Here is a 12,879-nt window from a genome sequence, read left to right as displayed (position 1 = left end):
AGTAGGTGCTGTGGAGCACTTTGAGTGTAATCAGACATCAAAGACTCCAAGGTCATCTACCTCACCCTGAGCCATCTCCAGTCATTTTGACTTTTGTCCTGCCAGTGGACTTAATTGACTGGAAAAGAGTGACTGACGACTTTATGCAGATCTGCCTCACTTATATCTAATTCATGCTCAAGTCAAGACATCATCCCATAATGTCATTGGCCCTCTTTGAAAATGAAGGACAACTGGCAGCTCCGTGGCACAGTGGATAGAGCACCGGCCCTGGATTCAGGAGGACCTGAGTTCAAATCTGGCCTGAGACACATAACACTTACTAGCTGTGTGACCCTGGGCAAGTCACTTAACCCCATTGCCTAGCCAAAAAAAAAAAAAAAAGAAAAGAAAATGAAGGACAAACAACAACACTGTTTCCAATTCTTAGCTACTACCAAAAACAAAAAGCTGCTGTAAATATTTTGGTGTATATATGGGGACTTTATTTTTATTATTTACCTCTTTTAGTTACTTACCTAACAGTACAATCTCTGGTCCAGAGAATTCCCTCTTCCCTTTTTGGTTACTTTTGAATAAGTTATACTTTTCTTCTTTGGTTTTACTTTGAAGCCTTTCTTTCATATTTAAGAAATATTTCATTCTCTGAATAACTTGAGTTCTTCAAGTATCTTTAACCCTCTGTACTAGCAGGGAGATAAGCCTACGCTTTGAACTTGACAATTAGTTACTTGGCCATTGCAGACATTATGTGCTCTCTGGTATCTGTTGGGAGAAGCAATGTAGTGGGTAGAAAGCCAGCCTCAAAGCTGAGGAAAAAAACAAGTCCTGCCCCTGACACATCTTGGCTTGTGACTACAGATCTGCATTGATAAAAGATACTTAGAAGTCTTTCTCTCTGTGATAGTCATTGGAAGTTTTTCCCTGTTTTCTAGAAGCAAAATCACTAGTCACTGACTTTCTAGTTATTCAAGTTGGTATTTAATACTAATTAATTGATTGTTAATTAGACTAAATTATTCAAACTAATGTTAGGTTTCTTAAACTATTGAGGATAAGGAGCTTGTTTTATTTCTTTGTGTTATCCTTTAGAACTTAACCTGGATAATAAATGATCAGTTTCTTGAATAAGTAGTGGAAGGGAGAACACCAGAAAAAAGGGAAAAATGAGAAGAATGCTACCAAAGTTAAAAACCATGTAGCCCCTAAACTGATTGGCATTCTCTGTCCTCATCCATCCATCTCTAAAGGAGGTATAAATGCCTCGTAAGTATAAAGGAAGATATAAAGGATGTGGATAAATACAATTTGGTTTTTAAATCTAATGAAAAATTGACTGTAACTGATGGAAATTTATACAGTTACATATTTAGATCTGATTTCTCCATATATTAGTATAAAAAAATCCTAGATTTGTATATTTTCATATCTATAAGAAACTTTAATTTTAAAATAATTATATAATTTCTTATTTCTTCATATCTTTTTTTTTCAACCCCACTTAAGAATGATAAACTTCAAGATTGTGGTGAGATGCTTCCCAAGAAGCTTTTATTGACTGAGTTTAGATCACTGGTGGTTAGTCACCCTGGATCCAGAAATACATCCATTATAAGAAATGATTATGGACAGCTAAACAACTTCAAGAAATTCAAAAAGGTAGGTATTTATTTTAATATATCACAAGAGGGCACTGTTTAAAACACCTCAGTAAGAGCCATTGCTAGTAAATGAAAGCAATGTTATGCTTTAACATTAATCTACCCTGTACTTGGTGTCTAACTTGTTCTATATATCTGCAGCTAAGGATAACCTGTACATTGAGTGTTTCAGAATTGCTGCTTGATTATGACTGATTATACATTTTCTTCTTTCAGTCAGCCAGTCTATAAGCTCAGTATTTGGGTGGTTTTTTTTGGGGGGTGGGGATGGAGGAGGATGGGTATAGAATAAATAGATGCCTTATAAGTATTAAGGATTTATGTATTAGTGCCTAGTTATGCTCTCATTTGTATGCTTCAATTCCATTTCTTTCTGTTTTGCCTACCATAGCATTTATTTTAGTATGCAAAAATACTTTAAAAGTCATTTAAAATTTTTGGAGTTGCTTAGAACTTTATGAAAACATTATTCTCCTAGTACTCAAAGCAGAACATTTTGAGGATCTGGGCTGAAATGTTTTAGACTTTAGAGGAGAATCCAGTACTTTGAATTTCATCTACAAGTGAATTTTATCACACTTTTTATTCTTGGATGTGTTCCATCATGTAAGTTCTGAGGCTGCTTTTAAAGGGGCATGCCAAATTGAGTTTCAACAACTGTAAAAACATTGAAAATTTTTCTAGTTGAAAATTTTATACCATAACTCATATCATAGAAACATCCAGTGATATAGTAATTTAATGAAAATGAACAAATTATATAAATTTTTAAAATAGTAAAAGCACAAGAAAAAAATTATTTGTATTTCCCTGAGCTTATCAGGAGCTCATATGTTCTGAATTACTCTAAAGTAGTCATAATAATAGTAATAGTTGAAAAATTAGAAACTCTTTGAAAAAATTTATAGAAAAAATCATCATATAAAACTTCACAGATCTCAAAATGCTATCAAATACCCAAGTACTGTTTTAACTACTGGAGAGTTAGTATTTTGCTATTGATTTCAAATAGTATCACTTGATTCTGTCTTGGTAAAGTATCTTAAGCTACAGTTTTTCAGAACAACTGAAATAACTTCATTTACATAGTTCTTCTTTGTAAAGTTAATAGCCCTTTTCCATCAAGTTCTTTTGAAAAGATCATAGTCTCACTTGGATAATGTATTTTATTATTACAATGATACTATAAAAATGTTGTAATAATTTTGGACCTTTTTCCCTGATAGGTAGCTTATCCTGGGTCAGGAAAACTTCCATGCATCATTGGAGGCTCTGACCTAATAGCTCATCATGCTAGGAAGAATGCGGAATTAGAAGAGTGGTTAAGACAAGAAATAGAGGTCAGTAATAAATCATGTTATATATCTATTTCATCTCTATTTTGTTCTTTTGTGTTGTTCTTACAGCAGATTTTCAAACAAAAAAATTTTTAAACAAAAATAAGTGATCTACACTTATTCTCAGGAAAATGCCGTGAGTTTTAGTTTTAGGTTAATTCTCATGCTAGAGTGGTGGCACACAGGTATAATCCCAGCTGCCAGGGATTGATTGATTGATTTGTTTGCTTTTTGGTGAGGCAATCGGGGTTAAGTGACTTGCCCAGGGTCACACATCTAGTAAGTGTCAAGTGTCTGAGGCCAGATTTGAACTTATGTCCTCCTGACTCCAAGGCTAGAGCTCTCTCCACTGTGCCACCTAGCTGCCCCACAGGGATCTTTTTAGCTGGTAGATCTCTCCTGACCTGCACTGGGCTATGCCAGTCAGGTGTCTCTGTGGGGTTTGGCATCAATATAATGAGCAATGAGAAGTAGGGGGCCACCAGGTTGCCTGAGGGACAAAGACCAGTATAGGTCAGAAATGGAGAACATCTCAGCTACCATGCTGATCATTGGTAGAATCAAACCTGTAAGTAGCCCCCACACTGACAGCCTGGGTGAGATGGGCAGACATGGTCTTTTAAACATATATATATTAATCCTCACCAGATAAGAAATGTCATCACTTTATTTAGACATTAATATTTACAGCTGCAAGCCATTTAGGTTAAGAAAATAAAAAGTAGGTTAAAAAAAAAACAACAAAACTAGTACTGCCTGAGGTACAGAGATACCAAACACACTTATCCTAGCACTTAAGCTAATATTCATAGCAGCTTTTCATCAATATTTATTTATTAGGTGTAAGGAGGATTGTGTAAAGAAAGTCAGTAGTATCATATTCCTGAGCTACTCTGCGTCTGCTAATTTACAGATTTTGATGTGGTATAGTGTAGTCTAAGAACTGTTATACTGAACTTGGTACAGGGATTCTAGCCAGTTCTAACTTGCCTTGTCACCACTAACAACCATCCTTTCCTCTCTGTTCTCCTTGCTGTTGTTTATCTCTCTATCTCTTCTGGGGTGGTATCTTGACATGTTTTATTCCTCTGTCAGAGGTCTATTTTTCTGTGTCATCATCTCCCAATATTGGAGTGTCAGTTCCTGTGAATGATAGTGCTAGGAGCTGTTTTTCCCATTATACTTAGATTCCAGCGGATTTGCTCCTATTGTTTAGTTGTAAGATAAAAAGTTCTGTAGCATAAAGTCTGAGCTTTATCTATATGCCAGGGAGGTTACGTTACAAAAACTCCTGAAATAGTTTAATTGTTGTAATAGAATTATGTAACTTACAACCCCATTGAAATGGAGCATGTTAATGTGTAACACCTTTGAAATATCTAGAACAGGAGCCATGGATGGGTTATACTTTTTATCTTCAGCATAAACATGTGTAAGTCATTCAGTTTTTATTCTGCCCAAATTGAGGGCCTCTTTATTCCTGCCTGCTAGGATAAAATTTAGCAACTATTGACAGAATAAATGTTTTATGACTATACTTCTTAAAGATACATAAAATTGGTTTGGAGTTTCAAATTAAACAGGTATTTTTCACCACTTCCTTGCCATTCCTAAATTTACAATGAAAAGAGCCCATCCTTTAGAATATACTTTTAGACCATACTTTTCCCTTTTTAGGGGGTAGAGAGATGAGTGATGGAGGATAGGGAAGGTCTGGAAGTAGCATTGTGGTGCAAGGAGTCTATCTGCTCCTTCTGGCCCCAGTGTGTCAGGAGGCATGACACAACAATTTTATTTGCATTAAAATAAGATCACATTTATATTTTGCCAACTGAGCTGTCATCGAAGATCCCTTTACAATCCATATTCACTTTTTGGAGCTTAGTATTTGCACCTCTCAGATCATTTCACTGAAATACACTCATTATTTAAAAATAAAAAATAAACCATTAGGTGCTCTAATTAGGTGCTATTTAGAGTACAGTTTTTATTTAGAAGTTCAGAACCAGCCAGCATTTTAAGCCAATTATTATCCTGTCTGAGTTTTAATGCCATATACCTTGATGAGCTAGCATTGTGTGCTCTTACATTAGAAATTTCAGATCCTTGCCTTTTTCATTACATGTATGTACATGTAAATTTCTCAGATTTTATAATTTTTTTTTGTTTTTCACTGTAGGTATTTTGGATGCCACATTTTATCTTGCTGTACAGTATACTTAGCACCCTTCTGCCATTTTTTTTGGTTTGTTTTTTGCTAGGCAATGGGGTTAAGTGACTTGCCCAGGGTCGTACAGCTAGTAAGTGTCAAACTGTCTGAGGTAAAATTTGAACTCAGGTCCTCCTGACTCTAGGGTCAGTACTCTTAGCCACTGCGCCACCTGGCTGCCCTTTCCCTTCTGCCATTTTTTTCTTTACCTTGAATGGAGTTTAATTATTTTGATATCTTACCATCTTTCTCAGTTTGTTTCAGTTGTCCCCAGCTGTTCTTGCTGCTGTTTATCCCATTGTGGTTTATCTATTCTCTATTTCCCTTCTCATTGTTCTTTTTGCCACTATATTCCTTCCCTTTATATACTTTCAAAACACACATGGCTTAGATTTTATAGCTCCTTGATTGGGTTCACAATTTTTATGAATTTAGGGTCATTTTATTCTCTACACCTATGCACAATCAAGTGTAATAACTCTTGATACTTCAATGATACTGATTTCAGTTTTGAGTCTTTCAGGTCCCAAAGCTCTAGCTTTTGTTCTCCTCTCAAAAAAAAAAAGCAGTTACTAGAGAGTTGCTATTTCATGAGTTCTGCTGTAGTATATAAAAATAAACAGTTCTGATGATGTTTGTGCTGAGTATGTTATAAAATAGTTACCTTATTAATGTTCTTTTGAATGTACAGAATAGTGGAAATACTATAAACAAGAAAGAGATGTTGATCAGAATTAACAAGTTGGATATTCACCATAAGGCAGAATTTTTAAACTCTTTTTATTTTGGTAGGTACAGAACAAACATGCAAAAGAAGAATCACTTGCCGATGATCTCTTTAGGTAAAGTTTTGTTTATTACAGGTTTCTACTGCTTTCCGATATGTTATTTCAAAGCAAATACTTAATGCATGTGGCCCCAGTTAGTAGCCTTGAAGTAATGTGTTGTGTACACATCTGTTTTCATCCTCATCACAGTAGTAATATAATTTACATATATATTTGTATGCATGTGTCTGTGTATGTATGTGTTATATACACACAAATGTATACACATACACACAAAATATCTTATATACAGGCTCTTTTTTATGAGAAGATACCACTATGCAAAATTTCAAGAACTCACCAGACTGATCTATTTCCACTTTCTGAAGTTCTGGATAAATTTGTCTATTTTTCTCTTTTTCTGCTTAGCCTAAGTTTAGAGTCTCTAAAGCAAGCTTCCTTTAGATTTTGGAGTCTGCTATATGTCAATTATGAGATATATCTTAACTTGAGATATATCAATTATGATATATTGCCACAACATACTTTAAATCTTCGTGTGGTCTAGAGCCCCCAAAATAAAATAAAATAAAATAAATGGCACCAGGCTAACACTTTTAATCTACTAGTAATGTAATTTGGCTGATAAGTTGTGACATTTTCATGTCTAAGCAAAAGCATTAACTAATGAGTTCTGACTTAAAGCAAGTTAAATGCCAGATCATTTGTTTAGCCTTAAGTTGCTCATGCATGAAAACAAAAGGCTATATTAGAATTAGAATTGGCTTTTGGTGGGGAGGGATTTAAGATTGACTGTGATTTAATTCCTAGTCAACACATTCCTATGGGCATAGTAAAAATTTACCTCTCTTATCAAATGTTCTCTTAACTATCATTAAATAAAAGTTGGAGGATATGCAGGGGAGTATAATTTTACATTTTCTAAAATGTAGAACAAAAAGATTTTTTTCAATAAAAGTGTTTAAATTTTTTTTCCTCCAGAGGAGAACATAATTCTGATTTTAATTCATTGCCATGTAAATTATCTGTGGAGATTTTGTTTTGTTTTGTTTTGTTTTTCCCCTCAAAAGGAATTTTCTATAATGGGGGTATCTGCATGCTCAACTGCCCAATTTATTTTATTGCTATAAGAAAACATGTTAACATTTTGGGGAGTGTTAATTTATGCTTTTGATTAAACTTTTCATAGTACTTGTGTATCTTATGAGCTGAATCTGTATGCGGGCAGTTTTCAGCCTTAACTTTTGAAGCCTGAGGGAGATGTGTATTGATTTTAAATTACTTTTTAAAGGTGGTGTTTTCTTTTTTGTTTTAAGTAGTGATTGTCACAATTTACAGGTGAAGCAGTGGAAATACAGAAAAGTGGACAGTTAGATGGCCACGTTTAATTAGTAGGGGTAAGGGTAGGGATAGGAATAGGAACCGGTCCTGGGATATATTGAGAACTCTCAGATTGGAGGAACTGTGTTTACCAATACAGGTTAGTGGTTCTTTGCAATGGCCTCTCTTTCTCTTTGTGACAAAAGCAAAATTAAAACTCCTTCCTTGCTTACCTTATTGAAAAACTCTTTAATCACTTGTATATTTCAAAGTAAAAGGAATGCATTTTTAGATCATTTTGACTTCTTTTTCTTTCTTTACAGATACAATCCTAATGTGAGAAAGAGAAGATAACTGAAGATAACTGAAGAGTTAAATAATTAAGCAGTTATATGGCAAGCATTTACTTGAATGTTTACAAGGTTATGTTATAATATACAGAAGAGATTTCAATAGCAGATGTTTTATAACTTAGATTCATCATTAAATAAAATACAAAAAAATACACTTTTTTTCATGTGAGATAGTTTGTTTTAGTTTCAGATCTTCCAGTAACTTTTTTTTCCCCCAGAGGTGACAGGTGTCAGTTCATCAATTTTAGTGATCTCTTTGATCAGTTATGGGGGCCAGCCTTAAACTTTTCTCATTGATTCCAGTTTTCAAGGTATAAGCTCTGTTACCTTGCCTGTCTATCCTATCAGGTTTCTTGGATACAAAAACATCTCATGAGGAAGATAAAATTCAAATTAGTGGTATGTTTGTGTCTTGCTTACTAGAATTGATGATAGAAATTTAAAGGGACATCTCGACATTATGTAATCCAGTCTTTTACTTTTAAAAATGAAGAAACTGACACAGAATTAGTCACTCACACAATGCAGGGGTCCTAACTTCAAGTCCAGTGTTCCTTTACTATGTTTTGGTTTGTTTTTGGGTTTTTTTTAAATTCTCGTTCAGTTCAACTCATAGTTGATGATTTGGCTAGTCATATACTCTCCACATTTAAAGTTCTTTTTGAGTAGCTCTTATTATACCACTTCACCCAGTTAGCTTTCCCAGATACCTAAGACTTATTTGTCATGGATCTTTGTTTTTATTGTCTCTAATCAATTAGTACTTCCATATAATATCCCCTGAAATTTTATTTAGTATAGGAAGCAAAAAGAGGGGTGTGTCTGTGTGTGTCTGGGCATTTAGGGTATCTTATAACTGGGAGTCTGCTTATGAGTTGACTTATTAAAGTCTAAATGTGAGCCTATAGTAATGATCATTCTGTGTTTAGAATTTGGTTTTCTTTATAAATAATACTCCAATATTTGACTGGATAGTTGATCTCATTACTGTGAGTTTTCCCTCCAGTGATACATATACCATCCAACTCATTCATGCCTCTTCATCCTGTGTGACCTTATCCATGCCCTTCCATAAATTCATCACTGGGGTGAATTTTTACCCAGTATGCTAGAGGCCTTCCTAATGCTGTCTTGACGTAGAAAGATACCAGTAGAGCATGTTTTCTATTGTATATGCTATTCTCCTTGTGGGGATAGCTCACGTTTTTTATTCATACTTTTATGACATCATTTACACCACTTCTCCTTTGCAATTATTTGCTAGTTTAGGTACTATTTTATAGACTTTGAGGACTTTTGCCTTCATCAAATTACATATCATAAAATATCAGCATACCAGTTCTGGGAGGTGTGCATCATACTTCATTCATAAACTTAATTTTTCCTCAAAAAATGAAGGATGCTGTATAAACAGTTTCTAGTAGGTCATCTAAATTCAGGAGTTTAGCCTGAAATGAAAAAATACTAGCCTTTGTGTCAGTCAAATGTTTTTGTTGGGTTTTTCTTTTTTCTATTTTCAATATCAGCCTGTCATTAAGGGACTTGCTGCCCTGTGATTTGTGTGATGGGCCTTAGAAAGAGCTGAAAGTTACCCTAGAAAGGAGAAGGAAGAATGAGACTTAAAAAAAAAGTTGTGATGATTTTCATATGAAAAAGTAAATTTTAAAATGTCTCAGAGCTACAGTTGTCTTCAGGAAGTGGAAATGCGAGGAGGCTGGAGATTGATTCTACCTTGGAATATAGGCATTTGCTGTCTTAGAGCTCTAGTGCTTTTATGAGTGGTCATCGTGCATCAGAATCTTAGTAATGGTGAAATAGTTGTACCCAAATAATTTGGTGTCATTTTAATTTATCTTTTTCAAAGCTGGTTATCAGTCTTCGTTGCTTTGTACATAGTTATATAATTATAACATTTAGAAAAATCAGATTCTCCATATGATAGTAGAAATTAAAAGGCTGTAAGTGGACTCTTATGCTAGAATGTCCCTTTTTAAGTTGTCTTGTAATAGTAATAGTAATGGGTGAGTGACTCTAGGTAGCATACCAGAATTCACTTAGTTGAACATCGAAGTAATTTCTAAAAGCTCAACATTAATAAATTTGAACCCATATTTTTTAGTCTTTTAAACTTCGATTATAATCATTTGAAGCTTACGTTATGGCTGATCTGAGTGGTGATTGAAAAATGCACCACACTTTGTCCTCTAGTAAGTTAGCCAGAGAAAATTGTAACATGGCAGAACTTAAATAGATTTGTTCTAACTTATTACCTATTGACTTAGCTTTTCTTGTGAGGCCTCAAATTATATCTCTGTGCTCCCTCAGGGGCCCATTATATAATTTTGTGACTAATTTACATTAGTCTGAACAATGTTAAAAGCATACACTGTAATTGCTTAAATTAGATCTGTTGGGGAAATGAAGCTATAATAACATGCAATTCATTATTAGTAACTTTTACAAAATGTGATCTTTTCATATACCTTTTTCTTTTCCCATAAACCTAATTAAAAAAATCCATGCTGGACCACAAAACCCTTTGTTATATATGTTTTCATGGGGAGTAATTGTAGGAAAGCCAGATTTTTTTTTTCCTTTTTTGTATCAAACTTTCTCACCACTTTTGCCCTTGTTTTCAGCCATAGTTTCCCAAATAACTGGACGTGATGCATCTATTGAGGAACTGAAGGCTAGCTGTGTCTCACTAGGCTGACTTTGGCATTGGCAGATCCTCAAGAATCCAGTTAAAGACTATTTAGACTATGATAAATTCTCTTTGTTTCATGAGTGGGCATGAATGGGTTGTGGTCTGCACTGTTGGAAATAATGCTCATATCAGTCAGATCACAGATCTCTTTGCACATGTAGTAGCTCCCATGTATCCAATGCTTTGCTATTTACAGAATACCATTTTCACAACAATCCTGTGAGGTAGGGAGCTGTAAGTTGTAGGATCCCCATTTTACAGATGGTGAAGCCAAACCTAAAAGAACTTAAGTGAATTATTTAGTGTCACTGCTAGTCAGTGACAGTTGGGAGTCAAACATTAATCTTCAGACTGTAAATACAATACTGTTTATTAATTTTATTCAACAAACTTTAAGTTCTATGATATTCAGGGCATTGTGTTGTACAAGATAGGATACAACAAAGGTCATCTTAAACAGAAGGGTCAAACGTAGGAACCAGATTAAAATGTAATTAGAAAATAACAAAATAAAAATACAATAAGATACAGACAATGTTATATTTTAAAATTGTCAGTATTTGGCCAACAGGGATCCTTATGAACATAATGGCTCTTTCTATTTGAGTTTGAAGCCATTGCTTTTAAGGAGTATATAATTCATTGGGGTTTGGGAAGGAAAAGAAGTCTACAAGAAGCTATGATAACAATAGGGTTTGAAGAAAGTGATAAGAAATTTGAAGAAATCACTTTGAGATAGGTGACGGAAGGCTTTGTGGAGAAGAAGATACATTGTTTGAACCTTGAAGTAATGAAGGAATTTCAACATAATACAGATATAACAGGCGAGGAGAGTCTGTGTCATATATGGGTAACTGCATGAGCAAAGATAGAATAAAAGCAGCATGTGAACAGGAGACAAAATAGTATATTTTGGTTAGAATGTAGAAAATTTGAGGAATACTGTTGAGATAAGACTGGATAGTTAGGTGAGAACCCAATTATGAGGAGCCTGGGAATCCATTAAAGGGTTCTAAATAGAGAAGTGACATCATAGCAGTTGGTTAAGAAGATTATATAGGCAGCAGTGTGGAGGATGGTTTCAATAGTGGATAGACAAGGCAAAAAGGTTTTTGTTATTTAGTCATTTTTCCCCCATTTGGGGTTTTCCTGGCAAAGATCCTGGGATGGTTTGCCATTCATTCTGTAGCTCATTTTACAGATGAGGAAACTGAGGCAAACAGGGTTAAGTGACTTGCCCAGGGCCACATAATTAGTGTCCAAAGCCAGATTTGAACTCGGGAAGATGACTCTTCTGGATTCCAGGCCCAGCTGCACTGTTGCACCTACCTGCATAGGATTTGAACTTGGGTGATTGCAGTGTAGTGGATGGAAGAGGCCATATGTGAGAGATAAGTTTGAGGTAGAGATGACAGGAATTCTGAACTGATTGGATGATGTGTGGGTTGAAGAAGAAGAGTTAAAGATGACATGAAAGTTTTTATCCAAAGATGTTGATCTCACTAATTGAAAGAAGTGAGGGTGAAAAATACAGAAGATGAGTTTCATTTTAGACATAAAGTAGGCAGTTAGGAATATAAGATTAGAGTTCAGGGAAATTGAAAGTGAAGATAATGAATTTGGGAGTGATTTGTAGAGTTACTGAAGTCAAAAGAGCAAATGAAATCAGAGAAAGAAATATATATACACAAACATGTAAATAGAGAGAAAGAGAATATTAAGGTGCCCAAGACAGAACATCTGTAATTAAAAGTTGAGGAGAATGAAGAGCGAAAGAGACAAAGAAGAAATTGAAAAGTCATCCAAGTGGAGCATTTACAGAAGGCATAGGAGCCTAGGATATTAAGAATGACAATGTGTTCCAGGATGTCAAGTGTCAGAATAGTGGGCCATGAGAGAAGAATGACCATTGGATTTGCTAAAAAAGTTAAGTACTTGTGAAGAGCATGGTTTAGGTAGGTTGGCAGGAAGGAAAGCCAGTTTGCAAGGGCTTGAGGAGTGAGTGAAAAATGCTTTTTCTAGGAAGATGATTACCTGAAGCAATGGCAGGGTCAAGGGCAGGTTCCATTTTAGTGTTGAAGTGATAGGAACATATTTGTAGAGTAGTAGAAAGACCCAATGTAAAGAATCAGGTTGTCGATACAAGGGATGAAGTGGCAGTGTGGTCTAGTGGATAAAGTACTAGATCAGAACGAGCTAAAGTCAAATCCCGCTTATGACAGCTGTGCAAACATGGGCAAATCATTAAATCCTCTGCACTTTAGTCTTCCCATCTGTAAAATGGGGATATTACTAACTATTACCTATCTCAGAGGTTTGTTGTAAGGACCCACTGAATCACTGGAAGTGTTCTGCAAACTTTGAAGTATCATGTAAGTCAGTTATCGTAGATCATGTTTACAGAGGAAACCTCCCCGAAGTCCAGTGTTGTGTGCTATTGGCAGGACTTTTTCAGGGGGATTTCTGATATAAATGAGACACATCAGTTAGCAGCTCTGTTAAGG

At 35.0% G+C, this 12,879-nt stretch overlaps 1 protein-coding gene across 2 annotated transcripts in view; it reads left to right on the top strand.

Moving 5' to 3' along the window:
• The window catches only part of NBN (nibrin), a 44,859-nt gene extending 37,053 nt beyond the window's left edge, over positions 1–7,806 (top strand). The window contains exons 13-16 of one of the 2 annotated variants that reach the window (XM_027843513.1): positions 1,507–1,659; positions 2,888–3,001; positions 6,000–6,049; positions 7,639–7,806. In XM_027843513.1, coding sequence (XP_027699314.1) covers positions 1,507–1,659; positions 2,888–3,001; positions 6,000–6,049; positions 7,639–7,669 — 348 coding nt within the window. In that variant the 3' untranslated portion in view covers positions 7,670–7,806. Of the gene's footprint in view, positions 1–1,506; positions 1,660–2,887; positions 3,095–5,999; positions 6,050–7,638 lie in introns of those variants that run through there. The other variant, XM_027843447.1, reaches the window with a different exon arrangement.
• Positions 7,807–12,879: the final 5,073 nt, after the last annotated feature.

Source organism: Vombatus ursinus, unplaced genomic scaffold (genome assembly GCF_900497805.2).
Source record: "Vombatus ursinus unplaced genomic scaffold, bare-nosed wombat genome assembly UNPS02000577.1, whole genome shotgun sequence".
Classification (NCBI taxonomy): Eukaryota; Metazoa; Chordata; class Mammalia; order Diprotodontia; family Vombatidae; genus Vombatus; species Vombatus ursinus.
This window is presented reverse-complemented; position numbering and strand designations above follow the sequence as displayed.